The sequence below is a fragment of the Pleurodeles waltl genome, chromosome 10 (genome assembly GCF_031143425.1).
Source record: "Pleurodeles waltl isolate 20211129_DDA chromosome 10, aPleWal1.hap1.20221129, whole genome shotgun sequence".
Classification (NCBI taxonomy): domain Eukaryota; kingdom Metazoa; phylum Chordata; class Amphibia; order Caudata; family Salamandridae; genus Pleurodeles; species Pleurodeles waltl.
In genome coordinates, this window is record NC_090449.1 from 803561789 (window position 1) to 803582468 (window position 20680).

Genomic DNA, 20680 nt, shown 5'->3' on the forward strand with positions numbered 1-20680 from the left:
CAAGGTTGATAACTGGATGTGAGATTCGCTAGGCTCGGTTTGTCCTCTTAAACACACCATTCAGCCCAGATTGGATCTTCCAGCCTCTTAGTTTAATGAAACTCTTCAAGGGATTAAGAAAGACTCTAAGCACTAGACCAGGATTTGGCACAAATCTTTTGCTGAATTTGACAAACACAAATATAAATTAGCTTTGAAAGAATACCACAAAGCTTGTCATTTGACTCAAGCTACTACCTATTCTGACAGAAGTATGTTGGCTCAGAATTGTCCAAAAAATGTTCTGCATGGATAAAGTGTTATCAGATCCTTGAAGGAAACCTGCTTCTTTGACGCTTTCGCAGTTTCAATGCAAAGAACTGGATGTTTTTTTAAGAAAAAGGTGGCAGATAGTAAGTCCTCTCTATTATCCTTGTCCCAGACCTCCAGCCTCAGTCAAATGTAGGTCAGATGGGTCCACTCCTGTTGCTGCCTAAAAGGAATTTAACAGTGATGTTCCATTTGGTAATGGTCCCAACTGCCTAACTGAGTCCCTTTCACCTTTGGATGTAACTGCCTTCCTCACTCTGATTCCCTCTATAAAGGCTGGATCAACTTTAGACCCCCTTCCACCGTCCTTTATGGGCATACTATGCCCTGAACTTTTTCAAAAGTTGATTGCCCTTTTCAGCACCTCACTCTTAGAGGGCCGAGTCACTTAAGCATGGAAACATGCTATGATTTTGCCCCCTCTCCAAAACCCCAATCTCGGTCCTCTTAATTGGTCTATCATAGACCAATTTTGCTTCTCCCCTTATTCTCTAAAATACTTGAAAAAATGTGAATCAACTAATTTCAGTATTTTTCAAAGCAAATAAGCTTCTTCATCCATCTCAATCTGGCTTTATGGCTGGCTACAGCACTGGACCCGCTCTGCTGCGAGTCACTGAGCAGCTCAGGCTTCATCTTGACAGCGGAGGTACTGCTGCGCAGATACTACTTGAGCTCAGTGCAGCTTTCAACACTGTATCATACAAACTGCTCCTCAAAATACTAGAGGATGTGGGTTTTCATGACCTGTCTGACCATTTTTACAGGATTGGACCTTCCAGGTCATTGCCACCAACCATACTTCCAGTTTCCATCCTCTTACCTCAGACGTCCCCCAGGGATCGGCTCTGGGTCCTCTGTTGCTCAACATCTAAGCATACCCCTTGGCTGACATTGTGGAAGGCTATGATCTCTCTCCCTTTTCCTCTGCAGATGACACCCAGGTCATCTTCTGTCTTTCATCTACGAAAGGTCAAAGGTCTGACATCTGAAACATCTATCTCCTAAAGGTAGCTACCTGGATGAACAACAATTCTTTGAAACTATATGAAGATGAGACAGAGGTGTTGCTTCTGGGCAATAACCTCCAACTTTGGGAACCCCATCACTGGCCAGATATCCTTAGTACTCCTCCAACTCCTGTGGTTAAGAATTTGGGTTGCTGGCTTGATGATGAGCTCTCGATGAAAATTCAGATTTCCAAAGTAGCCTCCACTTGTTTTGCTGTCTTAAAGTGGATAAAAGCAATTCTTTGGATACTACCAGTTTTGGCTCAGTGAACAGTAATTCAGGCCCCAATTCTGTCCAGATTAGACTATGATAGTATTCTTTACCTGGGGGCCTCAAAAACCTCACTTAAACATCTGCAGGTGGTCCAGAATGCTGCCTATCTCATCTCCCTAAATAGGCTTTCACATCCAATCTTCTTCGATAACTCCGTAGGTTACCTGTAGAAGAACGTATCCAGTTTAAATCTTTGGTTCCTGTTTTGTCACATCACTAGCCATGGCAGGTGCTGGGAAACCGTGTTCCATAGCTATGTGCTTTATAAAACTTCAATAATAATAATGATAATAGGCACTGTAAGTAGAGGTGTGAGGCTGCAGCAATATTCCCCAAAATAGCCATGCTGGAGCTCAGAAGGTGAATGAGCAATACACATGCCTTTAAGCAGGGGCAGTCCCTCAATATAGGTGGAGGAGCGTCTCCCCCCGTACCCCCCGCGAGCAGCAGAAGCTGCAAATCTTACAGAATGAAAGGATGATAAATGTTGTTTATCATCCTTTGGTTCTATAAGGGCGGGGCATTGAGGGTGACGCGCACTGAGGGAGAGCGCTCAGCACTCTCCCTCAGAGCGCCTGTGTGTTTGGTCGGCCGCTGTCTCCAGCCCAGCAACCGTGCTGTCGGACTCGAGAGAGCCTGCACAGGTTCCTAGTCTGCCAGGATTGGCCCCAGGGCAGGCTGGGAGCCTGTGCCTGCAGCAGAAGGCAGCAGATACAGAAAAGCAGTGCGTAGCAAGTTCAGGTAAGTTTTTTATTTTATTTGTTTTTAAATAATTTAATGTATTTCGCCCCCGCGCTCCACCTCCCCCTGTCCCCCTTTCTCCTCCCCGTTGCGCCACACCCTCCCGCCCCTTTTAGAAGCTGCGAGCCGCGACTGCCTTTGAGTTTTGTTTTTTAACTTGTTACATTTACTGTGTGTTCAAAGTTAAAAGTCAAATGATTTCTGACAAATTGCTGCTTACTCTGTTAGTGTGGAGGTTGGGGTTTACTTTTCTTTCTCAACAGGAAAGTGAGAGAATTTTGTAAAGTGAAGTATTTGGCAATCGTGTATGGGTACAGGTAGTGTGTAAAGAAAGGCTGTAGGATGTGATTTCTTTGTAACACACACCAAAATTTAAATAACTGTACAAATATTTCAAAATATATCAGCAGTTAGGAAATAATTTTTTTCATTCTGAAGTGTGTTCGAAACAAAGATTTTAATAGGATCAAAATAAATCAAGAAATGTGGGTGCACAAATGGTTACTATTTGTTGAAACCTGTTTTCCTCGTATTATCATTTGTGCACCATATAGTTCTATCAGTAAAAATGTATGTCTGGGCAAATGAAGTGGCCATTTCAATGGAAAATGTGTCGTCTGTTAAGGATACTGCACTACCACGCCATGCTTTAGCAATATATTTGTGACAGTGTGCTCCAAAATGCACCACCAGCTATGTACTACACCCTTACCAAACTCCTGTTGAACATGCACGGTTCATATGCTACACTTTTTCTTTGCGTGACAGTTGGATTTTTCACAATCCCTATGACTTCAGTAATGCAACTTTGATGGAACCACCCCCACTCTGAAACTTGTTCCAGCAGCACTACTTCAGCCATAATACACGTTTCTAATTCTGTGATCACTGATGATTGATGGAAGCAATGTTCAAAAAAGGAGCATGTGTTGAGTGGCCTGGAATGGTAAATTATAGATGTTTGACAACAAAAGGATGGAATGAGCATGGACAACAATGTGTATTGGCATGTGAAAGAAGAGTTATAGATGGATGGAGTTTAATCTTACATTTGGGATTGTTAACAGTATTTGTGGAAAAGAGGCAGAAGGTCATGACTAACCCACGAGGGCCATGTTGTTATAAGGGTAATGAAAAGGCACGTTTAGCAAAGCTTTTGGTGTTAAGTTCTGGATAAGGAAGTAGAGCATTTTGTGCACAACTGTAGGGAATATTTGGTGTGCGATATGGCTCAGGTGACTATGTAATACCTGATAAAACCTGTGGAGGCAAAGAAGCATCTATGAACTAATCTGGCTTGGGAAGTTGATTGATAATGGCGGCCTAAGCTAAAATATGCTCGTGTGATATTGGATATTTTCTTTAAGTGATTAGGGTTTAGGGGTGGGACTCTTTTGTTGTAACTGTAACTTACAGGAGTTTCATTAGATTTTTGAAAAATGTGGTCTATCACAACATTTACCCTGAAAAAGATGGTACATTTAATGATGCTCAAATCATTTCACAGAAACTGGATTTTGTTTTGTCTTTAATGAGTATTAAGCAGGAAAATAGGCTTTACATTGTTCTTGCACTAACATACTATTTGAGCATTTTAATAAGGTTAAAAAAGGAACATGTGCAATTGACCATGATTACTAGGGTGCATACAGAAATACCATATGGTGGGAGTTGTTGGGGGTGGTTTGTACAACTACCACAATAAGGTACCTATGTAGCTTCTTTTGAGTTGCATAGGGTATCCTATAGTTGGAGAAGAAGGGATTGTGCTGTGGTGAATATGAAAAGGAAGAGCTGCCAAATAACTAGTGGTAAAAGTGAGAGTTTGGGTACAGTTACAAATAAGAATGATGAACAACAAATGGGTGGACGGTGTTTTTCACTTGAGAAAACATTATAGAAGTCAAAGTGAATTTGGTGATGTTGAGTGATGGCAAAATGTAGAGCAAGAGTGTGATTGCTGCAATTCAAAAGAGTAGGAAGGTGTCAAAAACTGGGCAGACATACCCCGGATGGTCAGTTTAAGTCGCAAAGTGTGAGTGACCAATAGTTCTAGTAGACCTGTGTACTTAAAGGATTTTAATAATATCTAAAGACTACTTCTGTATAACAGTTAGTGCAGTAAATCCTTTGTATGTGCTGTTATAAATATTGCATGTGAGTTTTGTGGATTGCTTTCTTCTGTGGAAGGGAGGAGGATGTGTTGAGTTTGGTCTTGTTATGCAATGTTCCAAGTGCCACAGCACAGGAAGGCTCACTATGAATGTCAAGTTGGTGTTTGGGCTTAAGGTTTGCTGCAGTCATTTGTGATGTGCTGTAGAGGCTTGTGTATATTATGGTTTGCCTACTTCTATCTGACTAGGGAAGTCTATCGGTTCTTTACTTAGGCCCCCATTACAAACCTGGCGGTCGGTGATAAAGCAGTGGTAATACCGCCAACCGTCCGGTGGTAAAAAATATGGAATCATGACCACGGCGGAAACTGCCAACACATACAGCCACTTTAGCACTCCGACCGCCACGGCGGTAGCACAAACACCGCAGCCGTAACCGCCAACAGCTAGGCGGAAGACAATGTACCATCCACTGCATTACAACACGCCCGTCTGCCAGCTTTTCCGGGGCGGTACCATCGCATCAAAAGCATGGCGGCAACAGGACTCTGAAGGGAAACGGCTCACCTCTCAACACTCAAGGAATAACCAGAATGCCATGGAGCCCGAACTGCAGGTGTTCCCCATGCTGGTGTACCTTCTCATACACAAGGAGCATGAACGCCGGCGAAGACGACCACAGTGAGTACTGCACCTGGCACACGAGGGAGGGAGGAAAAAGAGAGTGACACACACACGCAACACACAACACCCCCACCCTCACCCCCAACACCATACACACAAACACATGCAACAACATTACATATACACCCCGTAACCCTCAGGAATAACGCAAGGACAAATGGAATGGAGTAAAATGAGTGTAATATTAGTAATTTTGAGAAATATGTTCATAAAGAAATAAACAGTATGTACAATATATACATTATATATAAAAGGAGGGACAATGCCCACTCCAAAATGTCTGTAGCCCACTGGCCCAAAACACATAGGCCAAGGCCACACTTGACTCCTGCCTCAATATGGAGATAACACTGCAGGGGCATCAGGTCTAAAACACACAGGCACCTCAGGGGGGTCGGGGAATGGGGGAGCACCTCAGCCGGAAGATGGTATAACGCCACTGTCCTAAAGGGGGCTCCATGCCCAATGCTTGGTCTTGGGGAGTGCAAAGTAACAGTCTCCCAAGTGGGTGGCTTGCCCACTGCTTGCTCCTGGGGATTGCAAAGCCACAGTCTCTGAAGTGGGTGGTTTGCCCACTGCTTGCTCCTGGGGAGTGCAAAGCCACAGTCTCTCAAGTGGGTAGTTTGCTAACTGCTTGTTCCAGAGTAGTGCAAGGCCACAGTCTCTCAAGTGGGTGCCAGTTTTCCACTGGTTCTGGATGGGGCCTTGTGCCCATTGTGCTTCATCCTGGCAAGGAGGGGCTGAGTGGATGGCTTCTTTCACTGGTTCTAGAGGGGGCCTTGTGCCCAGTGTGCTTCATCCTGGCAAGGAGGGGCTGAGTGGATGGCTTCTTCCACTGGTTCTGGAGGGGGCCTTGTGACGAGTGTGCTTCATCCTGGATGGTGCAAGGTCACAGTCTCTCACCTGTGTGTCACACCGACAGTTGTTGCAGGGTTTAGGATGCACTGCAGCCCATGTAGTCACCACTACACACTGCTCTCCGGCGGTGACGGCTGCTTAGTGGATGCCAGTTGTGCTGCAGGTGGTGGTACAGGCAGTGGTGGTGGTAGCCTCCAGGTCATCACCTGCAGCCTCGGACAGCTGCCCACTGGGGCTGCTGTTGCTGGCAGTGGTGCTGCTGGAGGCGGGGCAGGTGGCGGTGCTGGCTGGTGGCAGTGCAGGTGGCTGTGCTGGCTGAGGTGCAGGTGGCGGTGCAGGCAGTGGTGGTGGTAAGCCTCCAGGCCTTCACCTGCAGCCTCGGACGGCTGCCCACTTGGGCTGCTGCTGCTGGCAGTGGTGCTGCTGGCAGCGGGGCAGCCGGTGGTGCTGGGCGTGGTGCAGGTGGCGGTGCTGGGCACGGTGCAGGTGGCCGTGCTGGGCGCGGTGCAGGTGGCGGTGCTGGCCGCGGTGCAGGTGGCAGTGCAGGCAGTGGTGGTGGTAGCCTCCAGGCCTTCACCTGCAGCTTCGGACGGCTGCCCACTGGGGCTGCTGCTGGCAGTGGTGCTGCTGGCGGCGGGGCAGGTGGCGGGGCTGGCTGTGGTGGTGGTAGCCTCCAGGCCTTCACCTGCAGCCTCGGACGGCTGAAGTGCCATGGCTGGTGTTCTGTGCCCTGTCTGCCCTTGGCAGATGATGGTGCCTCCTTGCTTCTGCCAGCTGGAGTCTTTGTCTTTCCCTTGCTGGCTGGTTGTACCTTCTTACCCTTGCTGGCTAGTGTCCCCTTTTTGCCCTTCCCAGGTGGCGGACCCTTCTTGGCCTTGGCAGGTGGTGCTGGCACACTGGCTGGGCTGACGTGTGCCTCCTTGGAGCCTCTGACAGCTGCAGAAACCACAGTGGCCGTGGACTGGGTGGCTGAGGTGCTGGGCTGGGTTCTGGCCAACCTGGCCCGAGGTGAAGGATGGGTGGGAGGGGTAGGGAATAGGTCAATGTTGGCGAGGAAATGTTTTTTAGGGACACTGGGTTGGGAAGAGGGTGAAGGTTTGGGAGTGGAGGAAGAGGGAGCGGTTGTAGGGGGTGTCAGTCTGCTGTGTTTGGGTGCAGGTGCATGGGCTGGATGCTGTTGTGAGGTGGATGGCTGTTGGGTGTGTGTGTGCTTGCGTTTGTGTACTTTGGGAGGAGGGGTCACAGACACAATGGGAGAGGACACAGGGTATGTGTTCGTGGATGTTGGGGTGGTGACTGCCAGTGAGGGGCGTGTAGTGATAGGCCTGCTGGTGATGGAGGTAGTGGATGAGGATGTAGTGCATGCAGGTGTGAGTGGAGACGCTACTGGGAGGGAGGTGGATGATGAGGAGGAGGGGGACACAGTGGAGGCAGTGGATGTTGATGTGTCTACATGGGGATGGTGCTTGTGTGAGTGCCTGTGAGATGAAGTGTGGTGCTTGTGTTTGACTGAACCACTTCTGTGTGTTGATTTAGGTGACTGCTGGTCTGAAGGTGTGCTTGAAATAGGCTGGGGTTGAGGGGATTGGGACTCGGTAGAGGAAGTTGGAGGGGGGAGGCTGGAGACAGGGACAATGGCTGCCATCACTGCAGAGGCCAGAGCCTGGAATGCTCTCTGTTGGGCTGCCAGGCCAGAGTGAATGCCGTCCAGGTATGCCTTTGTTTGTTGCAAATGTCCTGCTACACCCTGGATGGCATTCGGTATGGGTGACTGCACAACAGACAGGGATCTCAGGAGGTCAATAGCCTCCTCAGTGAGGACAGCAGGGCTGACTGGGGCAGGGCCTGATGTGCCTGGGGAGAAGGAGATGCCCACCCTCCTGGGTGAGCGGGCACGGGTAACTTGCTGAGGGGCTGCTGGGAGGACGGTGCTGGTACAGGGGTGGTGGCTGTACCTGTTGTTGGAGTGGGCACAGAGCTGTCCACCACCGCCAGGGAGCTTCCATCGGAGGAGGAGTCCCTGTCGGTAGTGTCCCCTCCTGTCTCTGTCGTGGTGCTCCCCTCGCCCTCCGTCCCACTGGTGCCCTCACCATCGGTGGATTCGGCCTCCAGGCCCATGTGGGATGCAGCTTCCTCCGTCGCCAGTGCCTCTGCTTCTCTGCCAGATGATGCTAATGCACACAAGGACAGGGTGACAAAACAAAAAGGGTGCGGAGAGGCAGAGGATACACTTGGTCAATGCCAACAACAACCCTACCGTTGGCATACACAACACACAGGGAACAGCTCTATGCACTAGGCCATGCACTACCAGTTACAATGCTAGTCACCAGCCGATGGGGTACAATGCCTAACGCCATTAACTGCACACCTGAAACCCACAGGACTCTGCCCAGTAGTAGATGCCCACTAACTCTATTGGGGTTGGAGTGCATGTGAGCTTGCCCATCATTGAACCTACCCTGCTGTGTTCGCCCTGGCCTAGGGGCACCCACATCCCCCGCCCAGGTAAAACCTTAACGCGCACAATGTCATGATTCAGAATCTGTACTCACCCCCTTGTGGCTGCTGTGATGCCTTCAAGCGCCCATCCAACTCCGGATAGGCCACTGCCAGGATGCGGAACATCAGGGGGGTCAGGGTACGACAGGTACCCCTTCCTCGTTGGGAGGCCAGCCCCAGCAGGGCCTCTGCCGTCTTCCTTGCCCAGCGGCTCAGGTCCTCCCACCGTTTGTGGCAGTGGGTGCTCCGCCTGTCAAAGACCCCCAGGGTCCGCACCTCGTTGGCATGCCAAATACCCTTTTTCTGATGGGTGCTGACCTGCAGAAAAAATACAGCAGAAAAGGGATTAGTCATACCGTCCAGATGGTCATACTCATGGCCCACCATATCCCTCCTATCCCCTTCCACACATACATTGACCACCATATATGCAGCACTCTGCCCAGAACCCCTCAGACTCCCCCTTACACAGGCTTACACACACAGCACTCCATAAATTCATGGCCCACGCATCATGCTTACAGTGTACTCACCTGTTTGTCTGGAGGACCATAGAGTAAAGTGTACTGGTGTAGGACCCCATCCACTAGTCTCTCCAACTCCTCGGAAGTGAAGGCAGGGGCCCTTTCCCCAGACACTTGAGCCATTGTTGCTTCCAGACACTGGTCACAGCAGCACTTGCAGTGTAGGTCCTCTCCTGTTGAAGGTCAGGTAGGAAGTGAGTGGATCGATAGAAAATGGTGGACACGTCCGCGGCAGTGCGTACTGTCACCACCGACGTACATCACCATTGGATTCTGGAAGCCATAGGGCCCAATGATAACCAATGCGATCTTACGCGGCTGTCGTCGACCACAATGGCGCACAACGCCAGCGGAATTACCTCATTTCCACTTATCTCTCCTCACAGGTCAGGCAGCCGCCATTTCAGGGGGGCACAGGGCATGGCACCTAATTGCGTCACAGCAGACATTGGCACATCAACTGACTCACAAGTTCACATACTGTCTCTGTAAAGGAAGAAATGCATATTAATAATGGCATATGTGTGAATATGACCTTCTGCTCACCGTTTTTCACCCTAGAGTTTAACCGCTGAGGATGAATAGGCGATGGAGACATCCCTCCGTGCACAGACCCCTGGTGGACCTGGCGAAAATGGAGGAGTGGCACATTATCCTGACCTACAGACTTGATAGGGCTACAATACAAGAACTGTGTGCCCAATCGGAGCTAGACCTGATTTGAGCTATCCACCCACTAGTGCAGGTCCTGTCAGTGCTCCATTTCCTGGCAAGTGGTTCCTTCCAAACAACAGTGGCCATGGTATCAGGGATGTCTCAGCCAATGTTCTCAAACGTGCGGACCAGAGTGTTATCTGCCCTGCTGAAACACATGCACAGCTTCATCATATTCCCCCAGGTGGAGGATTTGGCCACAGTGAAGGCTGACTTTTATGCACTGGGACATATCCCCAACATCATTGGTGCAATTGATGGTACACATAGTGCAGGTGCCCCCCCCCGGGAAAAATGAACAAGTGTTCAAAAATAGGAAAAGCTTTCACTCTTTGAATGTGCAACTGGTGTGTTTGGTGGACCAGTACATCCCCCATGTCAATGCCATGTATCCTGGCTCTGTGCATGATGCCTTTATCTTGAGGATAGCAGCATTCCATATGTGATATCTCAACTCTAAAGGCACAGGGTGTGGCTAATAGGTGAGCCCATGTTCCCCGCCCAGTTGATGTAGGTATATGGGTGTGGGTTTGGCCCAAAGGGTGAGTGTGTGGCTAACAGGTATCCCTTGAATATTTGCAAGTGACTCCGGGTACCCCAACCTCTCATGGCTACTGACCCCAGTGAGGAATTCCAGGAAAAGGGCAGAGGAACATTACAATGAGCCACATGGGTGAACAAGGAGGATCACTGAGAGAACCTTTGGCCTCCTGAAGGCCAGATTCCGGAGCCTCCATCTGACAGGTGGATCCCTGTACTACTCACCCAAGAAAGTGTGCCAGATCATCGTTGCATGTTGCATGTTACACAACCTGGCCTAGAGACGCCAGGTGCCTTTTTGCAGGAGGATGAACCTGGGAATGGTCTTGTGGCAGCGGCGGAGCCTGTAGACAGTGATGAAGAGGAGGCAGAGGACGAAGATGCGGACAACAGAAGTACACTAATTCAACAGTACTTCCAGTGACACACAGGTAAGACACTGTAACTTCACCTTCCATTGCAGTCTTGTGTTTGACATTGAACATGGCAGCCTGATTTCCCTATTTCTATGGCCACTTACTGTACCCTTTGGCATCACTATTTTCAGATCTCTGTGCCCCACTCTGGCTCCTGGTGTGTTTACTGCTGCCCACTGCAGGTCATACCTATGTAAATATTACAGTACATTTGAATTTTAATGTTTACAGTTTGTGAAACTAATACATTTGTCATAACATTCACAGACTACATACTTGAATTTGTTCCAAGGGTGTTTATTTATGTGCTAATAAGTGTAGGGGGTATTGCAATGAGCTGGGTTGCTGATGGAGGAAACTCCAGGGTAGAGTCCAGTCTATTTGTATCACAGGTGCATTGTCCAAGGGGGCATAGGAAGAGGAGCAATGGCAGTTCAAGGTGGACAGGGTGACAGAGTGGGACAGAAGGGTGACAATCAGGAGAGTCTAATTTCCTAGTGTGGGTCTTGCAATGTTCTCTGGCTTCTGCCTGGATCGCAGGGACCGTTTGCAGGGTTGTTCTCCTTCTGTAGGGGGTGGGGTGCTGGTGGCCAGGTGTTCCTGTGGTTGGGCCTACTGTCCACTAGCGCCGGCGGAGGTGGAGGGCTGTTGTTCGGTTTGGCTAGTGTCAGGGGCCCGTTGGTGTTCCACTGCCTCCCTCATGGTGTTGGCCATGTCTGCCAGCACCCCTGCAATGGTGACCAGGGTGGTGTGGATGTCCCTCAGGCCCTCCCTGATCCCCAGGTACTGTCCCTCCTGCAGCCGCTGGGTCTCCTGCAGCTTGGCCAGTATCCGGCCCATGGTCTCCTGGGAATGGTGGTAGGCTCCCAGGATGTTGGTGAGTGCCTCATGGAGAGTCAGTTCCCTGTGCCTCTGTTCCCTGAACCGTGTGCCCACTGCCACTGACCCCAGGTCCCTGATCGTCCTGTGTTTGTGGGGTTGCCTGCGGTCCCTGTAGTGGTGGACACACTGCTGATTGACGTTTCCTGGGGACAGAGGTATGGGCCCGCTGGGTGGGTGCTGTTCTGTTGTTTCTTAGGGGGGAAGCTCTGTGGTGGGTTGGGACTGTGGCTAGTTCACCGAATGTCCAGAGGTCCCTGATGGGCCAGGTTGGTCATTGCGATCCAGGCGTGCAGAGCTGCTGTCATCACTGTGGGCCTCTTCAGGGGAGGACTGGATGTGCTGGCACCTCCTATCTGGTGACGTTGAGTGGGGGTCCTGTTGGGATGTAAATGCAGTGGTACTGTATCTGCGTGTGCCATCTTGTGCATGGATATGTTTCCCTCTATGGTTGTTATTAGCAATGCAGCTTTGTCTTGTGTGAGTTGTGCTTGGTTTGGCTAAGTGATTGTCACTAGTGTGCATGCTGTGGTGATGGGTGTCCATGCATTGTTGTTGCATGCAGGTCTTGATTTTGGGATGGTGGAGTATATGTGAGGTGGTGGGGTGATGGGGGTGAGGGTAGGGGTTGTTGTTTGTCATGGCATGCAAGTAGGGTGGGGGATAAAGTAGTAAAGATTTGACTTACCAGAGTCCAGTCCTCCTGCTAATCCTGCCAGGCCTTCAGGATGCATGATCGCCAAGACTTGCACCTCCCATCTTGTTAGTTGGGGGGGATGAGGTGGGGGTCCACTGCCAGTCCTACCTGGTGTCTTGCAACCACGGAACGCACCTTCACCCCTAGGTCGTACCACCTCTTCCTGATGTCATCCCTTGTTCTGGGGTGCTGTCCCACGGCATTGACCCTGTCCACGACTCTCCACATTAGCTCCATCTTCCTTGCAATAGATGTCTGCTGCACCTGTGATCCAAATAGCTGTGGCTCTACCCGGATGATTTCCTCCACCATGACCATTAGCTCCTCCTCAGAGAACCTGGGGTGTCTTTGTGGTGCCATGGGTGTAGTGGGACTGCTGAACAGTGCACAATAAATACAACTAAGAGAGGGAAATCCCAGCCAGTGGGAAACTGCTGTGTCTTCAGGTTAATATATATTGGGTCCACAGCAGTTTACTATAAGGTAAAGGGTAGGTGTTCCTTCAGTAGTTTGTCACAGATGAGAATTAACATTTGTGGGAACTGCCACTAACTTTCAAAGATTTGTGAGAAACATTTGGAGAAAAAAGCAGGCCATACCGGAGACTACGGAAAAGTAAGACAATCTGGAATTATCCAAATTCAGACAGTAAGGGTATTCTAATGTTTTTCTTCCTGCATGAAGAAGATCCCACAACCAAGTTATATGATAAATTTTACAATGTTAATTCAGAGATCAGCTTCAATTAGAGTTTGCAACAGGGTCAATATTTTCTGCAATAGGAAATAAAGTAAGATGGTGCCATGTCTGAAGAACAAGGCTTGTTGCCGCGGCATCCATTGGGGTCTGTGATGGAAAACATATGGGTGAACCTAGGTGAGGAAGAGGGTGATTTGGGGAGCTGGGTGGTGGATATAGTTTAGAAGTAATACCACAAAACCAATAATGGCCTGGTAACAGACACAGTGATACGGCCCTATTGTTAGGGATGCTGGACAAGTCTTATTGGAAAGTGTGGCATCCATTGGAGCCTATGGAGAAAACATATGGGTGCACCTAGACAGAGGGGATTGGGATAGTCCAGAAGTAAGACCAGAAGATCAGTTATCACCTAATGATAGAGATGAAAACCCAGGAAAGGGAATGTTCACTCTAGCATCCTCCAACAATGGAAAATGGAAAGTTGACTTGTTTGTTGCTGCTCAGGGTAATGAGGAGTGGCTGATGCATGATAAAGAGTGGTGCCCGGTACTGTATTTTGAGTGGTGCGATTCAACAGCTTTATTGAGAAAAAGGTTGGAAAATGTTTTGCAGAGAAGTTGAAGAGACTGATTCAAGTCAGCTTTGTCGTGGTTCTCAAATTTAGACAGGATAAAGGAAAGTTCCTTCAACCTGCAGTCAGAAACAATTAGCCAAATTAACTTACCCTTGCTTTGCATGCTGTTATATATTCTGCAGCACTGGTTGTTGTTTGTACATCGAACTGTACAGATTTGCACAACTATTTCCACTTGAGGATTTTTTATTTAGATTTTGAGAATAGCAAGACATTTGGCATTCCATCTAGGGTTTTTAGAATTATAGCAGCAGCAAAAGGTTTTGAGCAGCAGCAATGACAGCAGTATTTGCAATTGAATGGGTGAGGGTCAGGACTGTTATTCTACAAACTGAATGCTTGTAGAACAGAAATGTACTCATGATGGCTTGCAGGTTGGAGAAATATACATTCCCCCTCGCCATACCAAGGTACTAGGGTTCTTTGTGGTAAATAGAATCTTTCAAGGTGTTGTTTCAATGAAGTAAAATATGGTATACTGTTTGACAAAGACACATAATTAAAGTTTGTGTGTTTCAATAGTAACCAGAGTATATCCAGGTCAATGGCTAGAACCACAGGCCCATTCATGAAGGTTGAGAACTTTCAAAAGTAGGTGAATGGACTTTACTTCAAAATGAACTTCTAGGACAAACCAAATATTGAAGTTGCCAGGAAATATTAAGAAGGGATGGCTGTGGACCATCAAAGCAATGATGTTGCAAAATGAGTCAGATGGGGTTGGCTGATGGATTGGAGATAAACAGTAGGGGCTGGATGTACTAAACATTTTCCCGATGGCAAATGGCCAATCTGGCCATTTGCAACTAGTGAAATGCTTTTTGGCATGTACCAAATCCTTGTTTTCAGAGTCAGTAACTTATTATCGACTCACAAAATAGGTTTTGCAAGTCACTATTAGGAAGGGGCATGTTAAGGGCGTCCTTTCCTAATAGCAAGTCACACCGGTATGTAGGAATGTTTTGTGACTGGTAATGGGGTCGCAAAACATTCGCAGTTACCAGTAACTTCAAGTTAGTGGTAACTCACTTGCAAATGGGAAGGGGTCCCCAATGGATACCTTTCCATTTGCAAAAGTGGGCACAAACATTTTTTCAGAGCAGGCAGTGGTCTCAAGGACTAATGCCTACTCTTCAAAAATGAAAAGAAAACTTTTCATTTATATTTTTGCAATGCATGCCGTATTTCTTTAAGGAAAATGGACTGTATTACACAAAAAATGCTTTATTGAAAAAACTATCACAGACATGGTGGTACTGCTGACCCCAGCAGGCCACCATCTCTGTGATTGTTGCATTTCCAAATGGGTTGCAAATTGTGGCCTACCTCATGAAAATGAGGCAGGTCACAATATGCAACCCACTTGGGAATCACAAACAGTGTCAAACACACTGTTGTACATCGCAGTTTGCGCTTTCCTAATTGTGAATCACAAAGACTCACAATTAGAAAATCTAAAACAGATGTCTAAGTACATCTGGCCCTTAGTTGCAAATTACCAAATAATGAGAACTTAAGGACATCTTGTTTGGGTTGGTAACGATCTTATAAGCATAGTGATAGCTTCATGAAAATAGGGTTCCCCATTGTACCAAGGTGTTAGACCTGACAGCCTTAGGGTGGTCACCCCCAACTTTTTGCCTGCTTCCCTCCACTTTTTGGACACTGTTTTTGCTGGTTTTTAGACTCTGCGCACTTTACCACTGCTAACCAGTGCTAAAGTGCATATGCTCTCTCCCTTTAAACATGGTAACCTTGGATCACACCAAATTGGACTATTTGATTTACTTGTAAGTCCCTAGTAGAGTGCACTATATGTGCCCAGGGCCTGTAGATTAAATGCTACTAGTGGGCCTACAGCACTGGTTGTGCCACCCACTTTAGTAGCCCATTTACCTTGTCTGAGGCCTGCCATTGCAAGGCCTGTGTGTTCAGTTTCACTGTCACCTCGACTTGGCATTTAAAAGTACTTCCCAAACCTAAACCTCCCCTTTCTCTACAAATAAGTCACCTCTAATGTGTGCCCTATGTAACCCCTAGAGCAGGGTGCTGTGTGGGTAAAAGGCATGTACTTGTGTAGTTTACATGTCCTGGTAGTGTAAAACTCCTAAATTAGTTTTTACACTACTGTGAGGCCTGCTCCCTTCATAAGCTAACATTGGGGCTGCCCTCATACATTGTTGAAGTGGTAGCTGCTGATCTGAAAGGAGTAGGAAGGTCATATTTAGTATGGCCATAATGGTAATACAAAATCCTGCTGACTGGCGAAGTTGGATTTAATATTACTATTTTAATAATGCCACTTTTAGAAAGTGAGCATTTCTCTGCACTTAAATCTTTCTGTGCCTTACAATCCACGTCTGGCTGGGTTTAGTTGACAGATCCTTGTGCATTCACTCAGACACACCCCAAACACAGGGTACTCAGCCTCACTTGCATACATCTGCATTTTGAAAGGGTCTTCCTGGGCTGGGAGGGTGGAGGGCCTGCCCTCACACAAAGGACTGCCACACCCCCTACATGAACCCTGGCAGACAGGATTGAACTGAAAGGGGACCTGGTGCACTTCTAAGTCACTCTTTGAAGTCTCCCCCACAAAGGCACATTTGGGTATAAAACAGGGCCTCTGCCCTACCACCTCAGACACTTCCTGGAGAAGAAACCTGAACCAGAACCTAGACCCTGACAAGAAGAACTGTTTGGCAGCCTAAAGGACTCACCTGACTGCTTTCTACAGAGGACTGCTGCCTTGCTGCTGCCCTGCTGTCTTGCTGCTCTCTTGCTTTGCTGCAGAAGTGCTCTCCAAGGGCTTGGATAGAGCTTGCTTCCTGTTCCCTGAAGTCTCAGGACCAAAAAGACTTCTCTCTTGCAACTGGACTCCTTGTGCGGTGAAAAATTCAACGCACAGCTTGTTCCGCGGTGAAAAATTCACCGCTCGCCGAACCGGAACGACCCGGCTCGACTTCGCGAGGAAAAGATCGATGCAGCGCCTGCGGTGTGACCGGAACTTTGACGCACGGCCCACTTGGACAACGCCGCCCGACTTCCAGAGGGGAATTCGACGCAGCGCCTGCCGTGAGGGAGAAACTTCCCCCGCATCGCCCACCGGAACGACACACAGCTGGTCAACAAGCCCAGGATTCCACGCACAGACCCCGGGGCGTCTGATAACCCTGCGACCTGAAGAGGAGACCCATCCGCGCACCGGAAATCGATGAAACGTCTTCCCCCGCGTGGAAAATAACGACGCAAGTCTGTGTGTGAAGGGGCGAAACTGACGTACACACCATTTTCCACGCATCTCCTCCTCTGCGGCCCTCAGCGGATATTTTTCACTCCAACCAGGTACTTTGTGCTTGAAAGAGACTTTGTTTGTTTTTAAAAAAGACTTAAGACACTTTCCAGTGATATCTTTCCATTTTCTTATTGCATCTTTTATTGTTTTGACCTACAAATATCCAGATAAATATTATATATTTTTCTAAACACTGTGTGTTGTATTTTTGTGGTGCTACATTGTGTTACTGTATGATTTATTGCACAAATACTTTACACATTGCCTTCTAAGTTAAGTCTGACTGCTCAGTGCCAAGCTACCAGAGGGTGGGCACAGGATAATTTGGATTGTGTGTGACTTACCCTGACTAGAGTGAGGGTCCTTGCTTGGACAGGGGTAACCTGACTGCCAACCAAAGACCCAATTTCTAACACAAGGTATCAGAGATGAACATTTGTTATGGGCTTTTGATTAAAGAGCAGTAGCAGTGTATGGATAATAATCTAGCGTTAATGAAGAAGCAGAGGTTGTGGTTGCATAGATTGGGCTTAGAAGTAGTAGGGTTGTAGAAGGGAATCTATGGGAAGTAAGGATTGTGCCAGTGTTATAAAAGAGAAAGACTGGGGTAACAGCTTCTACTACTGGTAGCACCTATTTGGCTTTCATGGATTAAACCACACAAATAAATTGGATAGTGCATTTCTTTAACTTGAACTTGCTAGCAACCAAAATACAGAGACACCACAAGGAGCATTATGAACAGGTTGTGTGTGTGATACATACCTTGTTCAATGTATTAAGAGCTGCTTCCGCTGCCACTAGAGCTGGCTCAGCCTTTTCCAGGTCACCTTCACACTCTTTTTGTTTCCGGGCAACTTTTACCTGTATGGAAGCAACCTGCAATACACATTCATGAGCCTTCTGTTTATTGCAAAAATAAAAAATGGCAAACTTACACAGTAATTATATCTATCTCAATGAGCTTAGATGTACCCATTAAAGGAAATTCTGCCTCAGACAGATTAGCACCGAAGTAAAATGAAAAAAGATGAGTCTTTGTTCAGAATACATTAGAACATTTTAGATGTGAATACTTAGCACAGAAATATTCATGCAAAACAAAATTACGGTATTGTGCTTTTGTACAGGTCACACTCTGAACTAATGTATTCTGAGGTGCTCACACCTGATGATGAAGAAAAGGAGGTAAAAAGGTAATCGCCTAGGATCACACAATGTGGTCAAGGGGAAGCTGGGATTCATGCAAGGGTTTTGTGGAGTTCAGCCACTACATGTTTATTTCATTCTCTCTTCCACTGTAGATCAAAAAATAATTGTTGGACCTGACGTCTTTGGTGTCATTCCCCACAACATTTTTCCTTCAATCCTCCTGTTTTTGCTGGCTTTAGTACTCTGTGCACTTTAACACTGCTAACAAGTGCGGAAGTGTTTGTGCTCTCTCCTTTGAACATGGTAACATTGGTCTATACCCAATTGGCATAGTTAATTTACTTGTAAGTACTACATGTACCCAAGGGCATGTAAAATAAATTTTATTAGTGGGCCTGCAGCACTGATTGTACCACCCACTTGACTAGCCTTTTAAACATGTCTCAGGCCTCCCATTGCTGCCTTGTTGGGCTGGTTAAACTGCCATTTCAACCTGGCAAAATAAACTTTTTGCCAGACCTAAACCTTTCCATTTTTTTTACATTTGTCACTCCTAGGGTAGGCACTAACAGCCCATAGGGCACGGTGCATTGCCTTTATAACATAAGACAAGTACTTTTTGATTTTACATGTCCTGGTAGTGAAAACTCATCAATTCATTTTTCATTACTGCAAGGCCTACCTCTCCTATAATATAACATTGGTTTGCTTTGCTACATTTAATAAATGCTAACCTTTGATTGGGAACAGATAACCTTTACGTGTTTGGTGTCTGGAAAATTGTAATTAAAAATCCTCTTTAATGGTAAAGTAGGATTTGAAGTTATAATTTTGAAAATGCCACTTTCAGAAAGTTGGTATTTTCTTGTCCTACCCATTTGGTACTTTCAAGCTGTCCCTGGGTCACAAGACTGGGTGTAATTGGCAGTTGGACGTTGTTTATTCTTCAAAGACAGACCCACAATAGAGGGATTAGGATGGGTCATCAACTGGCAGCATGTCTGATTAGATTTTTGTCATTTTGTTGTCAAATAATTTATAACATTTTGCTCTATCTTTCTAAATTGGTGTAGGATTTTTCTTGTGTTATGTTTTCACTTTAAACCTGGTTTGAACTGCTGCATAAAAACTTTACACATTGCCTCTAACTGATGCATGACTGCTTTTGTGCCAAGCTACCAAAGGGTTAAAACACAGGTTAATTTGGGGTTTGCTTGTGTTTCACCATGACAAAAATTGTGGCTGCCGCTTGAGAAGGGTATCACTGCCCTAAACTAGTAACCCAATTTCCAACACAAATGCTTTGTGTTTAATTTTTTGGAGTGCTAAATTAGTGCACTGTGTTAAGTACATCCAGACTATCCAGGTTCCATTAAGGTCAGAGGTAGTAGTTTGGTGTGTTTGATCTATTAATATGGAAGCTAAAATGAAAACCATAGCGCTCTCTCTTGGTTGGTGCAATGATACCATTTACTACACTTAACTAACAGTCTTCATTGCTAGTTATCCATTCTTGAATTAATTCATCCACGAACTGCTCACCATCCAACTATTCATTTTTGAGACATGCAGTCCTATCTCCAACTGTCTATTTGATTATGGGACAATTCAACAATAAAACATGTTCTATAAAAGACAATATTTGCAATTCATTTCAAAAAGGTTCTTGGGAACGAGAACCCCTCATGACCCCTTTGCAGTGGCCAGCCTCCCTTTCTGTGCTTACTTGTTACATGCAGTATTACCTTCAAACTACTCACCCACGCACACAAAGCCCTCCACAACACTGGTCCAGCCTACCTCAATGACAGACTCACCTTCCACACCCCCGTCCACCAGCTGCGCTCCGCCAGTCTCGCCCTCGCCTCCGTCCCCCACATTCACCGCACCACCACCGGAGAAAGATCCTTCTCTTACCTCACCGCCAAGACCTGTAACTCCCTACCGCTCCAACTACGCCAGACCCAAGACCTCCTGGCCTTCAGAAAACGCCTCAAGACATGGCTATTCGACCAATAGCCCCCCCCCCCAGTGCCTTGAGACCCTGACGGGTGAGTAGTGCGCTTTATAAATTGATTGATTGATTGATTGAGTATAAGGGGCTGGTGTGACCAAATCTGCCTGGGCTGATTTCCAGTCCAGCCCCTGCTACATTTTGTACTTTGTGCATTTGGTTGAGAAGGCATTATGGGAGACCAGCCTGAGGAAAATTAGCATACCTCAGATATGAGCTTACTATTGCTCCAATCATGGTGAGATGCAAATTTACTGAAATGAACCGGAGAAAACGCTTTAAAAGAAAAATTTAAAGTATGTTTTGTTTCAGCTTTTCTCAGTTTTCTGCCAAGGTTGAAGAGGACTTGATGGTTCTAGATAAAGTGTGTGCTGACATGTCAGGGTGAGAAAAGGATGTTAAGGAAATGTCCCCATTAACAAAATGCTCATCCACTGACCTGTGCCAACAGTTCTGTACATTCAGCGGACATGCTAGGATAGAACTAAAAGCACAGGGGTGTAAGAGGAGAGAGACATGTTTATTTTTTGTCATTATTGACCGCAGATTCAGGGGTTTACCTTGAAAGATTAAAATGGCGAACCACAGTTCTCAACTTATTATGTCGGGCTGAACAGGAGG

The 20680-nt window shown here is 47.0% G+C and overlaps 1 protein-coding gene across 1 annotated transcript in view; it reads right to left on the reverse strand.

Moving 5' to 3' along the window:
• DNAH11 (dynein axonemal heavy chain 11) overlaps positions 1-20680 on the reverse strand; it is a 2866633-nt gene that overhangs the window by 839501 nt on the left and 2006452 nt on the right. Inside the window, exon 58 of the mRNA XM_069211469.1 lies at positions 17659-17772. Coding sequence (XP_069067570.1) covers positions 17659-17772 — 114 coding nt within the window. The remainder of the gene's footprint in view (positions 1-17658; positions 17773-20680) is intronic.